The 22,565-nt window shown below is 48.2% G+C and overlaps 1 protein-coding gene across 1 annotated transcript in view; it reads right to left on the bottom strand.

The window, feature by feature from the left end:
• The window catches only part of LOC119952959 (calponin-2-like), a 44,412-nt gene extending 22,416 nt beyond the window's left edge, over positions 1–21,996 (bottom strand). The window contains exon 1 of the mRNA XM_038776603.1: positions 21,690–21,996. Coding sequence (XP_038632531.1) covers positions 21,690–21,986 — 297 coding nt within the window. The 5' untranslated portion in view covers positions 21,987–21,996. The remainder of the gene's footprint in view (positions 1–21,689) is intronic.
• Positions 21,997–22,565: the final 569 nt, after the last annotated feature.

Here is a 22,565-nt window from a genome sequence, read left to right as displayed (position 1 = left end):
CATGCCAAGGGTCCAGAGGTCAGAGCGACCATCCAAAACAGTTACCCACATATTGTTTACCAATGAGGCAACAATACTGCGGACAGCTCTCCGGATCTAGAACATTTAAACAACACAAACCAGACGTGGAAGAGGAAGTTGCATTCATAATGCAACTTTAATGTGGAGAAACGTACCGTGGCACTTCAGAAATGTAACCACAAAATGGGTGTTGAACCAACGAAGCAGATATGAAGAGGTTATATAGTAACCATATTCCTGTGCGTTTAACTCTTAGTTGCTCCCAAAGGACCATTTGGGATGGGCAAGAAACGCTGGCTTTGCCAGTAACGCTCACATTTCCCGAAAAAAAAGAAAAGGATGAGTGACTGAAGGCTTGGTTAATGGTGTGTTTCAAGGAGGGGTCGAAAGGAGGAGAGGGAGTTGGAGAGGCAGGAATTAGATGGCTATTACAGCTACTAGTGGTTCCAACACACAAGAAGAGTCAGCAGACTGGCAAAGTTGAATGAGTTGTAGGGCTGAGGTTACAGAGACTGGGAGGCACGAGGGAAAGATGGAAATTTAAGTTGAGTGTCTTGGAATCAATGTACTTCAGCAAAGACAGGGGAGACAGATAGGAGGGATTTTTTTTAAAACTCTTTCCACGGAATGTGGGCATCGCTGCCAAGGCTAGCATTCTTTGCCCACCCCTAATTGCACTTATGCCATTATAGAGGGCATTTAAGAGTCAACCACATGTCGGCCAGACCAGGTAAATTCACTAAATTAGTGATGTTTTTTTACAACAAATCGACAATGGGCTTCATGTCCATTGTCCATCACTAAACATTTCGTTCCAGATTTTTATTGAATTTAAATTCTACCATCTGCCGTGGTGGGATTCAAACCTCGGCATTACCCAAGTCTCTGGAATATTCGTCCACAGACAATACCTCTATTGGAAGTGGGATTCAAACCTTGGCATTACCCAAGTCTCTGGAATACTCGTCCACAGACAACACCTCTATTGGAAGAGACCAGAAGTGTCAAAAGACATGGATGAGTGTTCAGCTGGCAAATGTGGCTGAGGAATGGGTAGTGGTAGTATTACTGAAGTGGGTGGTGTTTATGATAAGATGATTTAGGCATCAGGAGGCCAGAAATAAAGTATGGGAAATCAAACAGCCATGTACCCAGATTTTTGACTTCTACTTTGGACACTAACTTGCCCTAAACTGTTATTGGACCACCTATTTAGGAATCAAATCAAGAGAAATGAATCTTACTAGTGCGTATCTACCAGGACTGGAGTGCGGAGGTGGCTAAGCGGAGGGCCGGGTTCAACCGGACGAAGGCGGTGCTCCACGGAAAGCAGGTAAAGTTCGGCATGCTGCCGCCTGCGCGCCTGTGGGTCACCTACAAGGACCGACATTACTACTTTGAGTCCCCGGAGGAGGCGTGGGCCTTTGTGCAGGCTGAAAAGTTGGACTCGAACTAGAGATTGGGGGCTGTGGGAGTTTTTTTATTCTGTATCACTGTTTATGCTGTTGCTGGTTATTCTGTTTGTTTCAGTTTTTTCTCTCGCTTTCGGATGATGTTGGTTACGGTTTTGAGTTTTAAGGGGGGTATTGGGGTTTGTGGTTGATCTGTGTTTTTGTTTGTACGGGGTTGGTGGATGGGTTGGGACTGCTGTTTGGGAGCTGCGTTGGGGGGGTGGGGTGGGGCAGTGTGAAAGCGCGGGCTTTTCTCTAGTTTCCCGCGCTGCAGGACGAGGGGGGTGGAGCTGGTGGCAAGGGACGTGGATATCAGATCCGTTTTCCCACGCCAAGGAGCTGATGCGGGGGGGGGAGGGGTGACCCCATATCGGGAGGGGTCGGAGTTAGGGCGGGAGCTGCCGGGGTCAGCAGAAGTCAGCTGGCTCACGGGAGTACTATGGAGGGAGCATCGAGGCTAGGAGGGGTCCTAGCCTGGGGAGGGGGGGGGGGGGGGGGGGAGGAGATGCCGGGTTGCTGCTGGATTGGCCAGGGAGGAGCTGGTGTGGGTCGGGGGGGTTGGGGTGAGGTTCTATCGCAGTGGGAAACGGGCCGAATGGGTGCTGGCCAGGGGCGAGCAGTCGATGGGCTATGGCTAGTCGGCGGGGGAGGGGGGCGGGGTGTCCCCTGATCCGGCTGATCACGTGGAACGTGAGGGTTTGAATGGGCCGGTTAAGCGGGCCCGGGTGTTTTCGCATCTGAAGGGGCTGAAGGCGGACGTGGCCATGCTCCAGGAGACCCACCTGAAGGTGGCAGACCAGGTCCGTCTGAGGAAGGGGTGGGTGGGGCAGGTTTTCCATTTGGGGCTCGACTCAAAGAACCGGGGGGTGGCGATCCTGGTTGGGAAAAGGGTGGCATTTGAGGCGTCTGAGGTGGTGGCAGATATGTGATGGTGAGCGATAAGCTGCAGGGCGAAGAGGGTGGTGTTGGTGAATGTGTACGCCCCAAATTGGGATGATGCTGGTTGCATGAGGCGTATGTTGGGCCGCATTCCTGGCCTGGAGGTGGGGGGCGTGATCATTGGGGGGGGGGAACGGACTTCAATACGGTGCTGGATCCCCTACTGGATCGTTCTAGTTCAAGGACAGGCAGGAGTCCGGCGGCAGCGAAGGTGTTGAGGGGGTTCATGGACCAGATGGGAGGAGTGGATCCCTGGAGGTTTGGGAGGCCGAGGGCTCGGGAGTACTCTTTTTTCTCCCATGTGCACAGGGTTTATTCCTGCATTGATTTCTTTGTTCTGAGTAGGGGACTGGTCCCGAGGGTGGAGGAGGCCGAGTATTCGGCTATTGCGATTTCGGACCATGCTCCGCATTGGGTGGATCTGGAGGAGGTGCGGGACCAGCGGCCGTTTTGGCGTCTGGACATGGGGTGGTTGGCTGATGAGGTGGTGTGTAGGAGGGTCCGGGGATGTATCGAGAGGTACCTCGAGGTCAATGATACTGGGGAGGTCCAGGTGGGGATGGTGTGGGAGGCTCTGAAGGCAGTGATTAGGGGGTAGCTAATCTCCATCCGAGCCCATAGGGAGAGGGGGGAGAGGAGGGAGAAGGAGAGACTGGTGGAGGAGCTGTTGAGTGTGGATAGAAGGTACGCGGAGGCCCCGGAGGAGGGATTGCTGGGGGAGCGGCGTAGCCTGCAGGCTAAGTTTGATTTATTGACCACCAGAAAGGCGGAAACACAGTGGAGGAAGGCGCAGGGCGCGGTCTACGAGTATGGAGAGAAGGCGAGCAGGATGCTGGCGCACCAGCTTCGTAAGCGGGACGCGGCTAGGGAGATTGGTGGAGTGAAGGATAGAGATGGGAATGTGGTGCGGCAGGGAGCAGAGGTCAATGAGGTCTTTAGGGACTTCTACAGGGAACTGTACCGGTCGGAGCCGCCGGTGGTGGGAGGGGGAATGGAGAGCTTTTTGGATAGGCTGCGATTTTCACGGGTGCAGGAGGAGCCGGTGGAGGGGCTGGGGGCGCCGATCGAGTTGGAGGAGCTGGTCAGAGGGATTGGGAAGGCGCCGGGACCGGATGGGTTCCCGGTTGAATTTTATAAGAAATACGCGGACCTGTTGGACCCCCTGTTGGTTAGGACCTTTAACGAGGCATGGGAGGGGGGTGTTTTGCCCCCGACGATGTCTCGGGTGCTGATTTCCCTGATCCTGAAGCGTGATAAGGACCCCTTGCAGTGCGGATCATACAGGCCAATTTCACTGCTGAATGTGGACGCCAAGTTGCTGGCGAAGATCTTGGCCACTAGAATAGAGGACTGGGTGCCGGGGGTGATACATGAAGATCAGACGGGTTTTGTGAAGGGGAGGCAGCTGAACACTAACGTGCGAAGGCTGCTAAATGTGATAATGATGCCGGCGGCAGAAGGAGAGGCGGAGATTGTGGTGGCATTGGATGCGGAGAAGGCCTTTGACAGGGTTGAGTGGGGGTACTTGTGGGAGGTGTTGGAGAGGTTTGGGTTTGGGGTGGGGTTTATTAAATGGGGGAGGTTGCTGTACGAGGCCCCGATGGCGAGTGTAGCGACAAATGGGAGGAGGTCCGAGTACTTCAGGCTCCACCGTGGGACGAGGCAGGGGTGCCCCCTGTCCCCCTTGCTTTTTGCATTGGCAATTGAGCCTCTTGCCATGGCTCTCAGGGAGTCGGGGAGGTGGAGGGGTCTGGTGCGGGGTGGGGAGGAGCACCGAGTGTCGCTGTATGCGGACGACTTGCTGCTGTATGTAGCAGACCCGGTGGGGGGAATGCCGGAGGTGATGGAGATTCTTGCTGAGTTCGGGAGTTTCTCGGGCTAATAATTGAACCTGGGCAAGGGTGAGCTGTTTGTTGTACACCCGGGAGATCAGGAGGAGGGGATTGGTAGGCTCCCGCTAAAGAGGGCAGTGAGGAGTTTTAGGTACCTGGGGGTTCAGGTGGCTAGGAGCTGGGGGACTCTGCACAAGCTTAATTTTACTAGGTTGGTGGAGCAGATGGAGGAGGAGTTTAAAAGGTGGGACATGCTGCCGTTGTCGGTGGGTAGAGTACAGTCCGTTAAAATGACGGTGCTCCCGAAGTTTTTGTTTTTGTTTCAGTGTGTCCCCATTTTCATTCCGAGGGCCTTTTTTAGGAGGGTGAACAGCAGCATTCCGGGATTTGTTTGGGCGCACGGGACTCCGAGGGTACGGAGGGTCTTTTTGGAGCGGGGCACGGATAGAGGGGGGCTGGCGCTGCCCAACCTCTCTGGGTACTATTGGGCGGCTAACATCTCGATTGTATGCAAGTGGGTAATGGATGGGGAGGGGGCAGCATGGAAACGAATGGAGATGGCATCCTGTGGAGGCACGAGCCTGAAGGCATTGGTAACGGCGCCGTTGCCGCTCCCTCCAACGAGGTACACTATGAGCCCGGTGGGCATTAGGAAGTTGGGAGACCTGTTCATTGACGGGAGGTTTGCGAGCCTGGGTGAACTGGAGGAGAGGTTTGAGCTCCCCCCGGGGAATATGTTCAGGTACCTTCAGGTCAAGGCGTTTGCGAGGCGGCAGGTGGAGGGGTTCCCTTCACTGCCCCTGTGGGGGGTAAGGGATAGGGTGCTTTCGGGCGTGTGGGTCGGGGATGGGAAGTTGTCTGACATCTACCAGGTGATGCAGGAGGTGGAGGAGGCATCGGTAGAGGAGCTGAAGGCTAAGTGGGAAGTGGAGCTGGGGGAGCAGATTGAGGAGGGGACATGGGCGGACGCCCTGGAGAGGGTGAACTCCTCCTCTTCATGTGCGAGGCTTAGCCTCATCCAGTTCAAGGTACTGCACAGGGCTCATATGTCCGGGACGAGGATGAGCAGGTTTTGTGGGAGCGAGGACAGGTGCATTAGGTATTCGGGGAGCCCAGCGAACCATGCCCATATGTTTTGGGCATCCCCGGCACTGGGGGAATTCTGGCAGGGGGTAGCGAGGACGGTGTCGAGGGTGGTAGGGTCCAGGGTCAAGCCAGGCTGGGGACTCGCGATATTTGGGGTTGGGGTGGAGCCGGGAGTGCAGGAGGCAAAAGAGGCCGATGTTTTAGCCTTTGCGTCCCTGGTAGCCCGGCGGAGGATCTTGCTGCAGTGGAAAGATGCGAGACCTCTGAGCGTGGGGACCTGGATCAAGGACATGGCGGGATTCATTAAGCTGGAGAGGGTCAAATTCGCCCTGAGGGGGTCGGTACAAGGGTTCTTTAGGAGGTGGCAGCCTTTCCTCGACTTTCTGGTTCAACGATAAGGAACTAGGTCAGCAGCAGCAGCAGCCCGGGGGGGGGGGGGGGGGGGGGGGGGGGACTAGGTCAGCACCAGCACCAGCAGCCCGGGGGGGGGTAGTGTTTAAGTTAATTTGCTTATTGTTAATTTATTTTGTTGTTTATTGGGTTTGCTATATGCGTTGTTAAGGGTGCCGGGGGGTGTTTCTTATTGTTATTATTGTTCTGTTGATATTTTTTTTTCCAAAAAATTCCAATAAAAATTATCTTTTAAAAAAAGAGAAATGAATCTTACAACAAGAATGACTCGACACGTTAAGAACTCAATGTAGGAAATGATTCAGGGGCTTTATGATACTGACTGGCAATCACGCTTTCTCCATCAAGGTTCGGACTTGTGCTGTGGTACGTTTCCATAGCCACTCACACTGGGCCCATGTCCAATCCTTCATGTTGGTCAAGGTTGGAAGTGTCAACAGAACGGGTCGGGAAGCAACATCACAGCCGAGCCTGACTCTTGTTCTCGCATGTTTCTGCAGAACTCAATTTTGCAATGGACACAGGGTTTACTGTCTTCCCACTTATGAGAAAAGGGAACAGTCTATATCCCACCAGCTGCATCAAGTATTCCCACAATAACAACAAGGGCTATTTACGGCTCATTTCACAAACCCACCACTGGGTAATAACAAAGCCCGAGGCAGAGATTGCTCACAGACAAATGTTTGGCTCATCGTCAACTGCTTAATTATTTGAGGGAATACAGCCTCTCGGTCCAGTAGGCAGAATGAGGGGCCTGGCACAATGGTTTTGTGCACCATGTCTGTGTGCACATATTGAGTAAGGCTAGGATTTCCAGAGTTTAATCGCCTCCTGACATTTACCATCTGGGCTCTCATGGTCCGTCACTCAGGCGGGACAGTGACAGGGAGCGGTGGAGATCTGGGGAATACTGGGTCCCACAGGTCAGAAACTGGAGAACCTGTGAGGTTCATCACTCGGTCAGTAAGGAAAAAGCAAAATTAATTCGAATAAAAAGGAAGTAATGTGGTTTTTATTTACAGAGCACAGGCAGGTGAAAAAAATATTATTAAGATCCACGTTCAGGCTTTGGAATCTCAAAACATTTTACATTTACCAAATTCGATATGTGTACAACACAGATGGCCACTCTAGTTACTGTCGAGATTCAGGGAGCCACAACTTTCTGTTGCTGGAGGAACAAATCCTCTATAAGTGGAACCATACTGATCAACGAGCGCTAACCAAATAAACCAGTCCAAAGATGTGCGGGTTAGGTGGATTGGCCATGCTAAATTGCCCGTAGAGTCCTAAAAAGTAAGGTTAAGGTGGGGGGTTATTGGGTTACGGGTATAGGGTGGATACGTGGGTTTGAGTAGGGTGATCATGGCTCGGCACAACATCGAGGGCCGAAGGGCCTGTTCTGTGCTGTACTGTTCTATGTTCTATGTTAAACCACTGGAACAACATCAGCTAACTGGTTGCATACCTGTCTAAATTGCCCTTAGTGTCCTAAAAAAAAAAATAAGGTTAATGGGGGTTGTTGGGTTACTGGTGTAGGGTGGGCTTGAGTAGGGTGATCATTGCTCGGCACAACATCGATGGCCGAAGGGCCTGTTCTGTGCTGTACTGTTCTAATTTTAAAAAAAACAGCAATAAGTGTGCAGCTTTACAGTGACCTTGTGGCAGAATGCACTATGTCTACTTTCCTTCCTAACCCACGGGTTTAGCAGGTGAGTCACTGGGTATTTAATTGGGGTGGGGAACGGCAGACGCTCTGGCTAATTTTTAAAACTTTCCTTTCACCCAGGACACAGATTAAAAAGGACCTGCATTTCTATGGTGCCTTTCACGACTTCCCAAGTCAATTAAGTACTTTTGAAGTGTAGTCGCTGACCTAATGTTGGAAACGCAGCATTTAAAATGTACACAGCAATCTCCCACAAACATCAATGAGATAACGATCAAATAATTAGATTTTAAGTGGTGTTGTTTGAGGGATAAATATTGGTCAGAACATCAGGGAGAATTCCCCAGTTCTTTCAAATGGTGGCATGTTTATTATAATGTAAATTTTATAAACAGTGCCTGTTCCTGTCTAATGGATCTGCTAGGAAGGGCATATGCAGACATTAGATCAGGGGTGGGCAAACTACGGCCCGCGGGCCGCATGCGGCCCGCCAAAGGTCTTTATGCGGCCCACCAATATCAAGTCATAAAAAAAATAATTACATTAAGGTTAATGGGGGGGGGGGGGGCGCGGCTGTTGGGTTACTGGTATAGGGTGGATACGTTGACTTGAATAGGGTGATCATTGCTCGGCACAACATGTGTTTCATGTGAAGTTTCTACTTTAAAATATTAATTAATAAAAATTAATTGCTTTTTTTCTTTAAACTGAGTTACTTTGTTTTTCAAATAAATATGTTTCATGTAAAGTTTCTACTTTAAAATATTAATTAATAAAATTTTCTTTAAAAACCTTTTATTTTGGCTATTTTTTAAATAATAATTATTTTACTTAATATACTATGCAGCCCTTTAAAATTGTGAATTTCTGAATGTGGCCCTTGCACAGAAAAGTTTGCCCACCCCTGCATTAGATAATAGAATTGGACTCTGTAGAATTCCCCACATTGTTGAATCACTGACCACAATTCACAAGTTAGTTTGTCATGAAGAAGCTTACAAAGCCTACTTGTGTCAGACACCATCAGGCAGCTGGTGGCCATAGAATCAGATATAGATGTGAATCAGATATGGCCATAGATCCCAGTGAAAAATCAGCCCCCGGAAAACACTCAAACTTGCGACAGCTCGGGGGAATACCCAAAATATGTGCACAGTTGCAAATCTGGAGAGCGACTGGAAGCTTCAGCACAGCACTAGCCGAGATAAAACTCCTCCAGGCTGAAATATTAGTGTAACCAACCCACACACTGTTCAGGAAACAACATTTTAGGAGTTTGGGTAAGATGCGAGAGAAAGTAGTGAATTAAAGAATTTCCTTTGCTGAGTTTTGACCCACAGTTCACAAATCGGCAAGTGATATACCAATCATTGCAACCTGGTGCTTTAGTCGTAAACAAGAGAGTGGCTGTATTGGGCAAAATGGTTTGTGTTTGACTAAGACGGGAATTTTTTTTTAAAGTACAAAATTAGTCAGGAAAGAAGTTCCTCTGTTACAATCACCACAAAATAATCACCACGAAACAGAGTTTCATATCCTCCCTGTAAATATGAAACAGAAATGAAGTGCGCGAGGAGGGGGATTTCCTTGGGAAACCTCAAATCCTTTCTTTTGGGCTCAATTGCTGAAATGGGAGGACAGCAAGCACATGGAAATGGGGAGGATGGAACTAAGCAGAAGACATATTCACAAGTTTACTATTTTATCCATCAGAGATATTAAACACAAGTCCTAATCAATCCTGGAAACAAAACACTAAAATTCTGCAGGAAATTCCCCAAAATATCTGTGCGGTATAAAAAGTAAGCATTGACATTTGGGGGGAAAAAATGCAAAGATTGTACACGTGATGCTTAGTTAGCGACCAGATGACCGTAGGCTGCTTTCCGCTTTGATGGAGAGAGCTGAGCAGTAGTAATTTAACCTGAGGGCCACCGCACCTCATGCGAGGGGCAAGGTTGAGAAGGTGGGGCCTTCATTCTGCACCACGAACCAGTGGCCTAGCCAACTGAGCTAAAGCGGCCCTGTTAATATGAGTATTTCAAACGGGAAAGTTCAGCAAGGTACACAAGGTGGCACTATCGAAATAAAAGCTGAGATATTGTGTACAAGCAGAGCATCACATGTTATGGTTTGCAAGAGATTGTCAAGCATAGTGAATTAAATTCTGAAAAATCTAGGGAGAGTTCGATGCAGTGACAAGTGCCACTGAGATCAATTGGCTGACATGCTGAACATGTCCTGAGCCCAGCAGCAGCTGCACTTGACATTAAAGCATTGAAAGCAAACCAATGTCCTTCCGTCTGGGGAGCAATTTCTTTCACAATGTCACATCCAACTCAGCTTTTGCTCATATACAAAGAGATCCTTTATTTACAGCCTAGGGAATCGTCAACTCAGACGATTAAAAATTCGTTCAGCAATTGAGAGGAAAAAAACTGCTACTGAACCAAAACAACGGAGCCACATTCTTCAAAAAGAACGTAGCATCCCAGTTTGCTGAGGCCTACATGGTGCTAAAAGCAGGGCCTCGATCAGGCTCAGGCTACTCAAGTTGGCAGCGGTGCCAAAGTACGAGATTCAGGATCAAAAAAATAACTGAGTTTGAATTGAAAACCAGTCATTTAGAGCGAGGTAAGCACCATTACTTTTCAAAATCAAAATGAGGAAGAAGGAAATAAACGGAAGATGTTTTCACCAGTTGACTATTTTTATCCATTAGATATTAAAATGTACAAGTCCCAACTAATCCTTGAAACAACGTTTAGAAGAAAAAAAGATTTATTTTTGAAGAATTCTGCAGGAAATTCCCCAAAACATTTCTGTGGTATACAAAATAAAACATTTGACATTTGAAAAAATGTTGTACGGTATTAAAAACAAGTAACTTGCCCTCTACTCTTTTCCCTCCCACCTGCCACCTCTTCCCAATCCTTTCCATTTTCAAGTTGCTGCCTTTTGCTGGGGATTTTTTTCATGTTACGGGATGTGGGCGTTGCAGGCTAGGCCAGCATTTCTTGCTGGGGTATAAATTCATTTACTGGCCGCCCTCTGATATTCCCAATTGTCATTTGGGTAGGTATAAACCAGGGTTTTCAACTTTGACAGGCATTGTGGGGGAAGCTGACCCAGAGTGACTCAGGCCAACTTGGCGTTCTTCTGCCATCCTACCCAAGATTAGCATGCTCAGCACCTCCCTGAGAAAACTTGAAGGGTAATCAATCTAACGGAAACTAAGAGATGGTCCTCGGTCCGAAAGAGCGAGGGCAGCACGTAGCACAGCACACAGCATAGTGGCTAGCACTGTTGCTTCACAGCACCAGGGACCTGGGTTCAATTCCCAGCTTGGGTCACTGTCTGTTCGAAGTCTGCACGTTCTCCCAGTGTCCGCATGGGTTTCTTCTGGATGCTCCAGTTTCCTCCCACAAGTCCTGAAAGACGGGCTGATCGGTTAATTGGACATTCTGAATTCTCCCTCACTGTACCCAAACAGGCGCCGGAATGTGGTGACTCGGGGATTTTCACAGTAATTTCATTGCAGTATTACTGAAAGCCTACCTGTGACACTAATAAAGATTATTAAAAGTCTAAACAGGAGTTCACCAAATGAACAGCAATGCTAAACACTGTACACAACACTTGGGAAAACAGAGATCTAATTAACACTTACAAGCACAAACAGCAGCTAGTATCCAACCACATACTCTTTGGTCAAAAATTCACTGTCAGAGGTGAGCTAGCAAAGTGAACACACATACCCCCCTCCCCCACATTGCAGTGATGCTGGGATGTGGGTTTTACCGGTAACCAGCGCAACAATGGTAAAGAGCCACTGCAGACATCACTTGTTTTGCATTTGGCATTCATAGATGTTTCATGGAATCCCTACAGGACAGAAGGAGACAAGTCAGCCCATTGAGTCTGCACTGCCCCTCCGAAGAACACCCTAGCCTAGGCTCACGCCCCCCGCCCAATCCCCATGACACCACCTAACCTTCGGGCACCAAGGGACAATTTAGCATGGCCAATCCACTAACCTGCAAGACTTTGGACTGTGAGAGGAAACCGGAGCACCCGGTCGAAACCCACGCATGCACAGGGAGAATATACAAACTCCACACAGATAGTTATCCAAGGTCGGAATTGAATCCGGGTTCCCGGTGCCGAGAGGGAGCAGTGCTAACCACTGTGCCACCCATTAGCATCTCAGCCTTTCACCATTAGTAATTTATACAGGCTCTTCAAAGATACGGAGTTTGCAAGTGTACTTTGCTTCTGGTTACAAAGTTCTCCACCTAGGGACGCCAACCTTCCCAGATTTTCCTGGTACCTCCACAAATTAAAGTTTAATCTCCTGGACACTGCTGTGCATAGCCCTGGGAGAAAAATCACAAGGATATCAAATAAATGTATAGTTTGTGATGGAGACCATAACTCACCATGGCGATCTTAACAAGGATAGAACAAGTTGGCATTGAGCAAGGGGTCACTTAGTTCAGTTGCAAATTACTTAGCTCAGTTGCAAATTACTTAATTCTTACTCAAGAACCATAGAATGGTTACAACACAGGAAGAGGTAATTTGGCCAACTGAACCTGTGTTTGCTCTCTACAAGAGCATTTTGATGATTCCATTTCCCTACTCTTTTCCTGTAGCCCTGTAATATTTTCCCCCCTCAGCTGCTTATCCAATTCCCTTCGGAAAGTCAGGGTTGAATGTGCCCCATCACTCCCTCAGGCAGTGCTTTCCAGATTGTAAATTATGCACCGGGTTGAAATGTTATTCCTCGTGTTGCCTATGGTTCCTTTGCCAAGCTCTTTAAATTGGTGCCCTCGGTAGACAAATCAGACAGACCATCAGACAAATTGAAAGTCAGGCAACACAGTCAGTTCCTCCGTTATTAGAAAAAATAAAGAATACACGTATCAAGGGTGGAGGCCTTACTCAAGGTGAAATGACTTCCCTCTTGCCAAGAGAAACATCGAAACGGCTGATATCCAAAACGTTTTTGGTGAAAGATCGGCCAACTTACTCCAAACCACCTTGATTTTCATTCTTCTTGTTATCCACATGAATGAAAGCTGGGAGCTTCTTCACTGCACATGGCGGAGTGATATTTAGCCACATTCTCCACGATAGTTGGTATTGTGGTATACCGTCACACTCTTTCAATTCTTGCCAATCTTGACTCTCCACCAAAGTACCTACAAGAACCTCTGCTCTTCATTCTCAAACAGACCATCCAACCACCGCAAATCCAGCACGGCTGAATAGCCAACCAGGCACTGTACAAGTGATGCAGATCTTGCATGTTATTAAGATCTTGCATACATCTGCTGTGATAATATTGCATTAAGAGAACTTCTCCAGGGGAGGTGGATTGGGGAATTGTGTATGTAAGTCATGTTGGCTGGGTGCGCTTGTTGGTTGGGTGGGTGGTACTTACTTTGTTATTTTCTTCTTAAAAATTTATAAATACCTTAATAAATGTTTTTTTTTGGAAAAGAGAACTTCTCCTGGTTCTCTGAAATTGAAGAATCGCTCCTGGTTTTTACAGGACTCCTTGTCAAGTATCAGCAATTTTGGTCCAAAGTTTGAACTACCTCCCGTTAAATTTTGGATTTTCTTCATGCCCCTGACCATTACCTGCAAATGTCATTTTCTCAATATCAATATCGCCTTGCAGATCCACACTTGTGAACCACGGGGATGATTAGAAGCTGTGTCCAAGTTGTTACGGGGAAACATGAGAAATCCTCCTTCCAGTGAAACTGATCACTGAGGAAACAGCTATGTAGCACAAGCAAATCAATCTGAAAATGATGTTCTGCAGAGGCTGCCTGACCTGAGTGTTTCATGCATTATCTGTTTTCATTTTATACCATCTATCAACAGTTTAACTATTTTTGCTATAGTCCTTCCGAGTTGCCTCACTGCACGTCTGGGTGAAATTCTCTCCAATAGCCGAGTTGTTGTCAATATTATATTATCAATATATCTACTGGGCCTGTTCAATGGGCTCCTCCAATTGTCTGAATCAACAATCACACTCATGAAAGGGCTTGGTGAGGCTGGTGTGGGGAATGGAAAATTGTTACACTGGTGCACAAGAGTGCGCTTCAGAATTTGGCACTGAGACAAGTTGCGAGGTGAGGAGGGCTCGAGTCCAGGCCCAGCTACATTATACCTAGAGAGGAAAGTGATGGTGGAGAATGACCATCTCCTCCTTCAAACCTGCACCATCCCTGATGCCCGAGTCAGCTTGATAAAATAGCCTCTGTCCTCCAGCAGCTATGTCATCTCTTGGGGGAAGAGGCAAAAGACGGAGCTGAAAAATCCAAGGCGGTACAATGGCACAGTGGCTAGCACTGCTGCCTCACAGCGTCAGGCACCCGGGTTCGATTCCGACTTTGGATGACTGTGTGATGTTTACACATTCTCTCTGTGGCTGCGTGGGTTTCCACCCACAGTCCAAAGATGTGCAGATTAGGTGGATTGGCCATGCTAAATGGCCCTTTAGGTATCCAACGGTTATGTAGGATTACAGGGTTGTGGAGATAGGGTTGAGGAGCAGGCCTGGGAGGCTGCTCTTTAGGAGTGCCGGTGCAGACTTCATGGGCCAAATGGCCTACTTCTACACTGTGGGGAATCTATGAGGGTCCCAGGTTTGATTCCCGGCTTGGGCCACTGTTTGTGCGGAGTCTGCACATTCTCCCAGTGTATGCATGAGTTTCTTCCAGGTGCCCCGGTTTCCTCTCACAAGTCCCTAAAGACGTGCTTGTGGTGATATACATCACTTTATATACACAGGGGGTTAATGTAAATACACTACAACTAAGTAACCACTAGAGGGAGCACCAAAGATGGCATGACATGCAGACATACAACCAATGGGTCATTCGAACAGGACACAACCAATGGGTAATCAGGACACCCAGAGGTGGCATTACCACAAGGGGGCACTTCACAACCCATGTAAAAAGGACAGGACACACATTCTCTGCCTCTTCCCACAGACAGACATCTAGAGAGTACATCAAGGTTAATCAACAGCATCACACCCAGCACGTGGCTTCGAGCAGGCTGGTTAAGGTAGACTGAGTTACTACAGCTAGCTTAGCAGAGAGTCTACTCATTCAAGAACTGTGTTAATAGTTCAATAAACAAGTTGAACTAATTTCATAGTCTGGAGCTTCCTTTGTCAAAGCATACATCAAGATAGCAGCTTATGCTACACAACAACAGTGCTGTTAGGTAATTTGGACATTCTGGATTCTCCCTCAGTGTACCCGAACAGGCGCCAGAGTGTGGCGCCTGGGGGATTTCACCTAACTTGTGACAATAATAAAGATTATTATTATAATTTGAGAAATGAAATGCTGGAACAAATAGTCCCAGACTGCTCAATACTGACACTGTGGTCATAAGAAATAGGAAGAGTCCCTTTCGTCAAAAACATTCCTCACATTGATCACCACAGAAGGTTTGTAACAAGCTGTCCTATCTGCAGTTTGATCCTGGGTTGCGTTTGGGCTATTTGTGTGGCTCACCGCTCGAGATTCACCGCTAAGAGGCCCCAGGTGAGATCAAGCAACACAATAAAACAAAAACCTTTCCAAGTGGCAAGTTCCCAATTGCTGGCTGTTTGTTCGTCTCATCCAATGCTATGGAAGGCAGGACAGGATTTGATGAGGTAGTTTCTAACGCAAGAACCACCTCATGGCCTTGCAGTCCCTCAACGTAACCTGAAGCAAGTCTATACAAGACGTTGTTGCACTGCTTCGAGAGAAACAGTTAACGTGTTAAGTCTAAATGTCCCTTATTTCCGATGTCTGGCATTTGCAGAATTTTGTTTTTATATTGCCGTTCAAGTTCAGTTCAGTGTACATTCTCGCCAGTCACCTGTCTCTGCAGATCCATCAGAGGAGGTCGGCAGCCATAAAAAACCCCAGAAACTTCTCATGTGCAGGTTGGTTTACACAAAATTGTTTCTACATCGCCAACATAAAGGAGGCAGATCCCAAAGCACACCACAGCACCAATAGATCATCAAAACACTTCATTAAATTCATTTCTATCAATATAAAGGGAGGGTGAGAAACCTCACAGTCACAATTTTTTTTTGAAGTGCTGGGTGTCAAGTGATGAAACAATCTACACTTGGGTAGGAGTGGAAAGAGAAAGAGTGGGATGTTGGCCAGGAGGTTTACGCAAATGCAAGGGTGGAACTTGCAAAATTCTTAATAAAGAAGGACTTGTGGGGGAGGGGAAAAGATCGTACACATCCATTTCCGACAAGTTGACGTACAAAACACCAGCTTACTTACAAGGTGACCTTTTGATCTTGATTTAACAAAAAAATTCAGGGTTACAGGGGAAGCAAGTGAGCATTTAGGAAAAGATTTTGCCATACAAAAGCTCCAATGGTTGGTTTTCCTCTCATACTCTTGTGCTGCACATTCCCTAATTTATCCCCATTCCGCCCACTCGCTGTATCCTCATCATGCGGACACCCAGGCTAACTGTACCACCAAAAGCTCAAATTGGTACAATTCTCCTCTCCCTCATATAAAGCTTAAAGTTTACTGTCAATTGATCATCACTGCCCGGTTTTCCTCACTTTCTTTCTCTTTATTGATGGCGTAGCCCTGGGTCCATCACTTATGTTTCTCATTTCTTTTAAGCATGGCACGATCTAATGGAAAGGTTTCTGGGTATGATCGAACAGCAACACTGCACCCGAAAAGCAGCGCACCACGATGCAACATGGTCGATAGAATACAGGCAACCCCATTCCCAGGAACTAGCTGGCTCGCAATGCCTTGCAGGATCTAACACAAGATGTAAATTGGGCCCATTGTGGGAAGAGATCACTTTTTGGCAAATCTGCATATTAGAGCAAGACAGCTAGCCTCACTGTAATATGTAATTTCTCCGAGGCATCCGAGACATTGATCTATCTCCTTTGCCTTGGAAACTTCAGGTGAGCGCTGTTCAGTACTGGTCTCCACAAACTCCAATGTATAAAAGAAACATGACAATGTAAATATTTAAGAAAGAATTGAAATGTAAAGAGGGATATGTGTGTAAAGTCATCCCAATTGAATGGAAGAAAGTCAAGGGAATGTGTAACTCTGATGGAAATGTACAGTCAAGACAATCCAAAATGTTCTGTAATGTTGATTATAGATTTATGAATAAAGTATATTTTTTGAAAAATAAACCGGTCTCCACAAACGGGAATCAGATGGAATAGCATTCATGGGGGTCTCTCAGTGGATCAGAGGCTCCCAGCTGCATGCCCTTTGTGCAGGTGGTCCCCTGGCACTGCTGTTATCACTCAGGTACCCTGGCACTGCCACCTGGGTGTCATCCTAACACTGCCAAGATGCCCAGGTGGCATCTGGGCATCTTGACCGCAATTGGGCCATGGTTGCCCTGCGCAGGTGTTTGGGGGGGGGGGGGGGGTCCCCGGGGGATCCCCCTCAGAGAGCTGGCCCTCAGGATCCCCTCATAGAGCGTTGGGGCTTGGGGGAGGAAGGGCGTCGTGTCAGGGGCTCAAAAGATCAGCACTGCAAGCGCCGGGAAACATGCAGCTAAATGCGCTCACCAAGGGACTTTATTCCCAGTTAGATAAATCGTTCCCTTCAGGTGTCATTTGTGGCAGGTGTGCTGGGAGATTCCACCGGCTGTATTGGCGAGTTCCCCATCACTATCTAATCACAAGTCATGGTTTTGGGCCCTGGGGAATTTCTCACCAGTCAAGCCCACACTTCAAATGTTTTCATTACTGGGGAGCTGTGCTCACTAATAGACTGGCTCCTCAGAGATCAGTCCACCATCTTGAAAGGGTGTCCCGATCTCCAAGAGGGCTTGTGGGTCCCTCACATTGCCCATGGGTGGGAGCTGTCCCCCACCCATGGGCATTATCACCCCCCCCCCACACATATGGGCATTACCCCCCCATAGTGTCGCTGAGGGCCTCCCCTTTTCAGGCCTACCCACACCTCCCTTCCAGGACCTCCACCCTTCAAACACTCCCAACCTTCCAGAGGCCCCTTCATACCTGCCTTGCAATCCCCTCCCATCATACCCCTCACCCTCCTCTCATGGGCATGGCTCCCCCGGGACCTGACCCCTGGCAGTGTCACCCTGGTACCTGGGCACCCAGGCTCTGCCACCCTGGCAGTGCTCCTGCTGGCTTGGCAGTGCCAGAGTGACAGTGCCAAGGTGCCCACATCCCAGGGGGCCACCCTGCCCTGTTCCTGACAACCCAGCAACTTCCGATGGCCCTGGGAATGCCCAGGTGCTATTCCACCTGGTCCACGTTTGTGTGGACCAGAACTAAATGGCGCCTGGCTGGGGACTCCCTGGGGAAGCCGTGAGATGCCAGGAGCACGGTACATCCCAGGTGTGCTCGCCCAAGTGGATTTAAAACCAACTTAGGCATGTGAGGTGTGGTCACGCCCAGATCTCATGAGGCATTCTGGCTGCTGGGAAGCCTGCGGTAGTCTTCTCCTGGCATCTACCGGCCGCATCGCGCTTCTGTTCGGGCGCAATGCAGACGGTAGATCACGCCCACAGATTGAGTTGCTTGTTTAGCTCACCATTAAGCCATGATGCAAAATATAACACGATGGGGGACAATTGCAGCATTCACAACACATCCCAGGAGCAGCTCACAGTCTTGTATTGTAACATCCCCACCCCGAGTTTTCTTCCCTATTCTCCCAGAGATGTTGATCCTTAATAGGGTCCGGGTTCCCCAAGATTAAACATGAACTACGACCCGCTCTCACCCTGCACCCCTTTCACCCGTGTCGGCAGGTTGAGGACACCACTGCCCAATCCAATCCTGTCCTTAAGTGTCAGAGGCCAGTGGTTGCCCTTTCACCTTGGAATCAGAGGATCACGGGATCAGGTTCCAATCCAAGAGACTTCAGCACATAATCGAGGCTGATACTTCAGTGCATTTTGAGGGGGTGTTGAAGTGTTAGAGGTGCTGTCTTTCATTTCAGATGTTGGATCAAGATAATGTCTCAGTTGTGGCATTATATTGAAGAGGAAGGATGGTGTTTCCCAATACCTGGCCAGAACTTAGCCTGTTTCAGTGCTGTTGTTTTGAGCAATGCCCTGTCGCCTCTCTCAGTTGGAGCTTGCTGTGCACACACTAACTGTAACCCCTCATTGCCCGCACGGAGCTGTTCAACAGCAATAAGAATCTCGCAAAGTGCCTCACTGGAGTGCGATCAAGTCAAATTTGACACTGAGCCATAGAAGGAAATATTAGAGCAAATGACCACAAGCTTGGTCAAAGAGGTAGGTTTTAAAGCAGTGATGGGAAACCCAGGCTATGATGTGAGTGGCCTTCCTTCATCTCAGTGGGCCACAAAGGCTGAAATCAGGCTTGTTTACCAACTATGACCTCATGAATAAAATTAAATACATTTAATATGCGCTTAATATTTCATAACGTGTTACAAAAAATGCTTAATCGTTCATAGAACTATCACCACAAATGGTAAAAAAAAGGAAATATTTCCACTTTGAACGCAGGACAGCATGGCTCTCAGTCAATGCTGTGAGCAATCAGTACGCACCTCACTTCCCTTACCCTGACTTTATATGTGTGTCATTTCAGTCATACCGGTAGGAAACAAAATACACAAATGGAAAACAGCAGAATCTGCCTGTACATGGGCATTGGTCAAAAATACATCTTGTAGGCCACACTCAGAATCCCTACAGTGCAAGATGCGGTCTTTTGGCCCATCGAGTCTGCACTGACCTTCCGAAAGTGAATCCCACCTCGACCCAATCCCCCACCCAATCCCTGTAACCCCACCTAACATTTGGACACAAGGGATATTTAGAATGGCCAATTCACCTAACCTGCACCAGTAGGGCAGCATGGTAGCATAGTGGTTAGCACCTTTGCTTCAAAGCCCCAGGATCCCAGGTTCGATTCCCGGCTTGGGTCACGGTCTGTGCGGAATCTGCACGTTCGTCCAGTGTCTGCGCGAGTTTCCTCCAGGTGCTCCGGTTTCCTCCCACAGTCCAAAGATGTGCAAGTTAGGTAGATTGGCCATGCTGAATTGCCCTTAGTGTCCAAAAAGGTGAGGCGGGGTTACTAGGATAGCATGGAGGTGTGGGCTTAAGTAGGGTGCTCTTTCCAAGGGTCGGTGCAGACTCGATGGGACAAATGGCCTCCTACTGCACTTTAAATTCTATGATCATTGGACTGTTGGAAGAAACCGGAGCGCCCAGAAGAAATCCATGCAGACACAGAGAGAACATGCAAACTCCACACAGTCACCTGAGGTTGGAATTGCACCGGTGCGGTGAGGCAGCGGTGCTAACCACTGTGCCATCGTGCCACCCAGAACCTAGATGGGCCGCAGGTTTCCCACCATTGTTTAAAAGCGTAGTTTAGCAGCTAGAATTAAAAAGGTTGATCAGTTTATGGATGGAAATTCCAGAGATTAGGGCTTCAGGTTTATTGAATGCAAGAGCAGGCTCGAGGTGCCAAATGCCCTGCTCCTATTTTGGATGTTTTGCTGTAAGATATGGCCACTAATGGTGGCATAATTAAAATTTGGGGGGTGTTCAAGAGGGCAGAATTGGAGAAGAGCAGATACCGAAAATTAAATTTTTTAAATGCTGGATTAACTCAGCATTGCTGACAGCACCTGTGGAGCAAGAAACAGAGTTACTGTTTCGAGTCCAATATGACTTTTCTTCAGACACCTACTTGGAACTGCAGGGTTTGGCGAGCTTACAAAGATCAGGAGGGGCGAGGTCACAGGAGCGGTTTGTAAACAAAGATGAGAATTTTAAAGCGGAGGCTTTGGCGATCTGGGAGCAATGCAGGTCAGCGAGCATAAAAGAGAAAGGCGAACAGCACATAAATCCAAGTCAGGGTGCAGACAGAGTTTTAGATGATCTCACGTTTGTGGAAGGTTGACCACGGGAGACCAGCCAGGAGTGTATTGGAATAGTCAAATCTGGAGGGCACGGGATAAGGCTTTTCACAGATGAGCTGTGGCAGGTAGAGACCGAGGTGATGGTAGGGGTGGAAATAAACATCTTTGCATTGATGCAGATATGTGGTCGGATGTTCATTTCAGTGTCAAATATCGGGTCAAAGCTGCAAACAGCTCGGTTCAGCCTCGGGACAAACTTCAAAAGCGTTCTTCATTGCTTGAGAAGCGACAACACAAATGTTTGAAACAAAAAGGGAAAAAAATCTAACTCCTTTTTCCATATCACTTTCATTCAGAGCAATGCAGACAAGGGACGGAGAGAGAGAGAAAAAGAAAGAGAGAGAGAGAAAGAAAGAGAGAGAGAGGGAGCGAGAGAGAGATCGCTCCCATCAGTTATTCAGACACCTCACGCATTCCAAAAAAAAATTGAATAAAAAGCAAAGATTTATAAAACAGATTCACCCGACCTCACCATCCCCCCCCCCCCCAACGCATCGCAAAAGCACATGGCAAACAAAGATTTTAAAGGCGATCAAAGCTCTTTCCTTGCATCAAGGTACAACTGTGGCCACCTTTAAGCAAGACATGCAGGAAATTCTAACTCCTACTTCTCAAAAAGAAGTCACCGGCCTCCACATCCTTGGAGAAAAGGTTTCACAATCCTACTTGCAACAGCGAGAGAGAGACTGGCCCAGGCACAAAGAATTAACTGAAGATTAAGAAAGGCAGGTGGTGGCAGAAGATACGGAAACCTACCCAGATCACCAGGGACCCGGGTTTGATTCCGACCCGGGTTTGATTCCGACCTTGGATGACTGTGTGGAGTTGCACGTTCTCCCCATGCCTGCATGGGTTTCCTACAGGTGTTTCAGTTTCCTCCCATAGTCCAAAGATGTGCAGATTAGGTGGATTGCCCATGTTAAATTCTCCCTCAAGTGTCCAAGGATGTGCAGGATAGGTGGATAGGCCATGTTCAATGCGCAGGGTTACAGGGGCCAGGGCAGGGGTTGACGCCTAGGTAGGGTGTTCTTTCAGAGGGTCAGTGCAGACTCGACAGGCTGAATAGCTTCCCTCTGCACTGTAGGCATGCGATGAATACTTCAATCTAATCTAATTTTGCAGCAGCAACTGCTGGGACACGCCCAAAGCTACTACAAAAAAAAGTCAGAGCGACATCTTATCAATAACAGAAGAGGCGCTGAATCCGTTGTTGCAAAGTTACCAGCAGGTTACGCACCCAGTGACAAATTGAGACTCTTTAAAAGGTCAAATTAAAACAAAACGTTAAACTTACTTTGTTTTTCACCTCTGCTGACAGACCGTACGCAGGTCCGATATTAAACTGCTTGCTGGACATGATGTACAAGGGCTTTGAAGACGTTACTTTAAACGTGGGCAGCCTTCTTTGTAATGCAGACAGGGGCGGTGCGTTGCGCCCTTTTTGATCACTTTCAGCAAAGTGAAATTTCACCGCCAGTTCCTCCCCGGCCCGGCGAGCACATGTCCATATTTGGGCAGAAACTGACAAATTCCAGGCTGGGCGGGACTCCTGCCCTCCCCCCTCCAATTCTCTCCGAAATCTTTGGGTCATTCACTGAGCAACAAAAAAAGCTGCAGGAAACAAGGGTAGACAGGAAACTGACGTCAAGCAATCACATCACCTTTCCGTGGCACCCAGAACACACACTGGGGATTGTAGAGAGCAGAGGACCAGGGCACTGACCCGCTCCAGGTGGCTCTTTCATGAAACCTTGACCTGAACATACGCATCAGGACTGTTAACAAATTAGTAATGTGCTGCGGGAGAAGAACTAACGGACATGTTACTCTGTTTCACTCTCTCTCACACACAAACACATGGTTTAAGAAGCCGAGGAATGCTTTCCTGCAAGTATTGAGCTCACAGAATTTACAGTGCAGAAGGAGGCCACTAGGCCCATCGAGTCTGCACTGGCCCTTGGAAAGTGCACCCCACTTAAGCCCACACCTCCCACCTATCCCAGTAACCTCACCTAACGTTTTTGGACACTAAGGGTAATTTAGCATGGCCAATCCACCTAACCTGCACATCTTTGGACTGTGGGAGGAAACCGGAGCACCTGGAGGAAACTCACGCATTCACGGGGGAGAACGTGCAGACTCTGCACAGTGAACCAAGTCAGGAATCAAT

Source organism: Scyliorhinus canicula, chromosome 18 (genome assembly GCF_902713615.1).
Source record: "Scyliorhinus canicula chromosome 18, sScyCan1.1, whole genome shotgun sequence".
NCBI lineage: Eukaryota > Metazoa > Chordata > Chondrichthyes > Carcharhiniformes > Scyliorhinidae > Scyliorhinus > Scyliorhinus canicula.
Note: the sequence above shows the minus strand (reverse complement) of the source record. Positions and strands in the feature narration are given on the sequence as shown.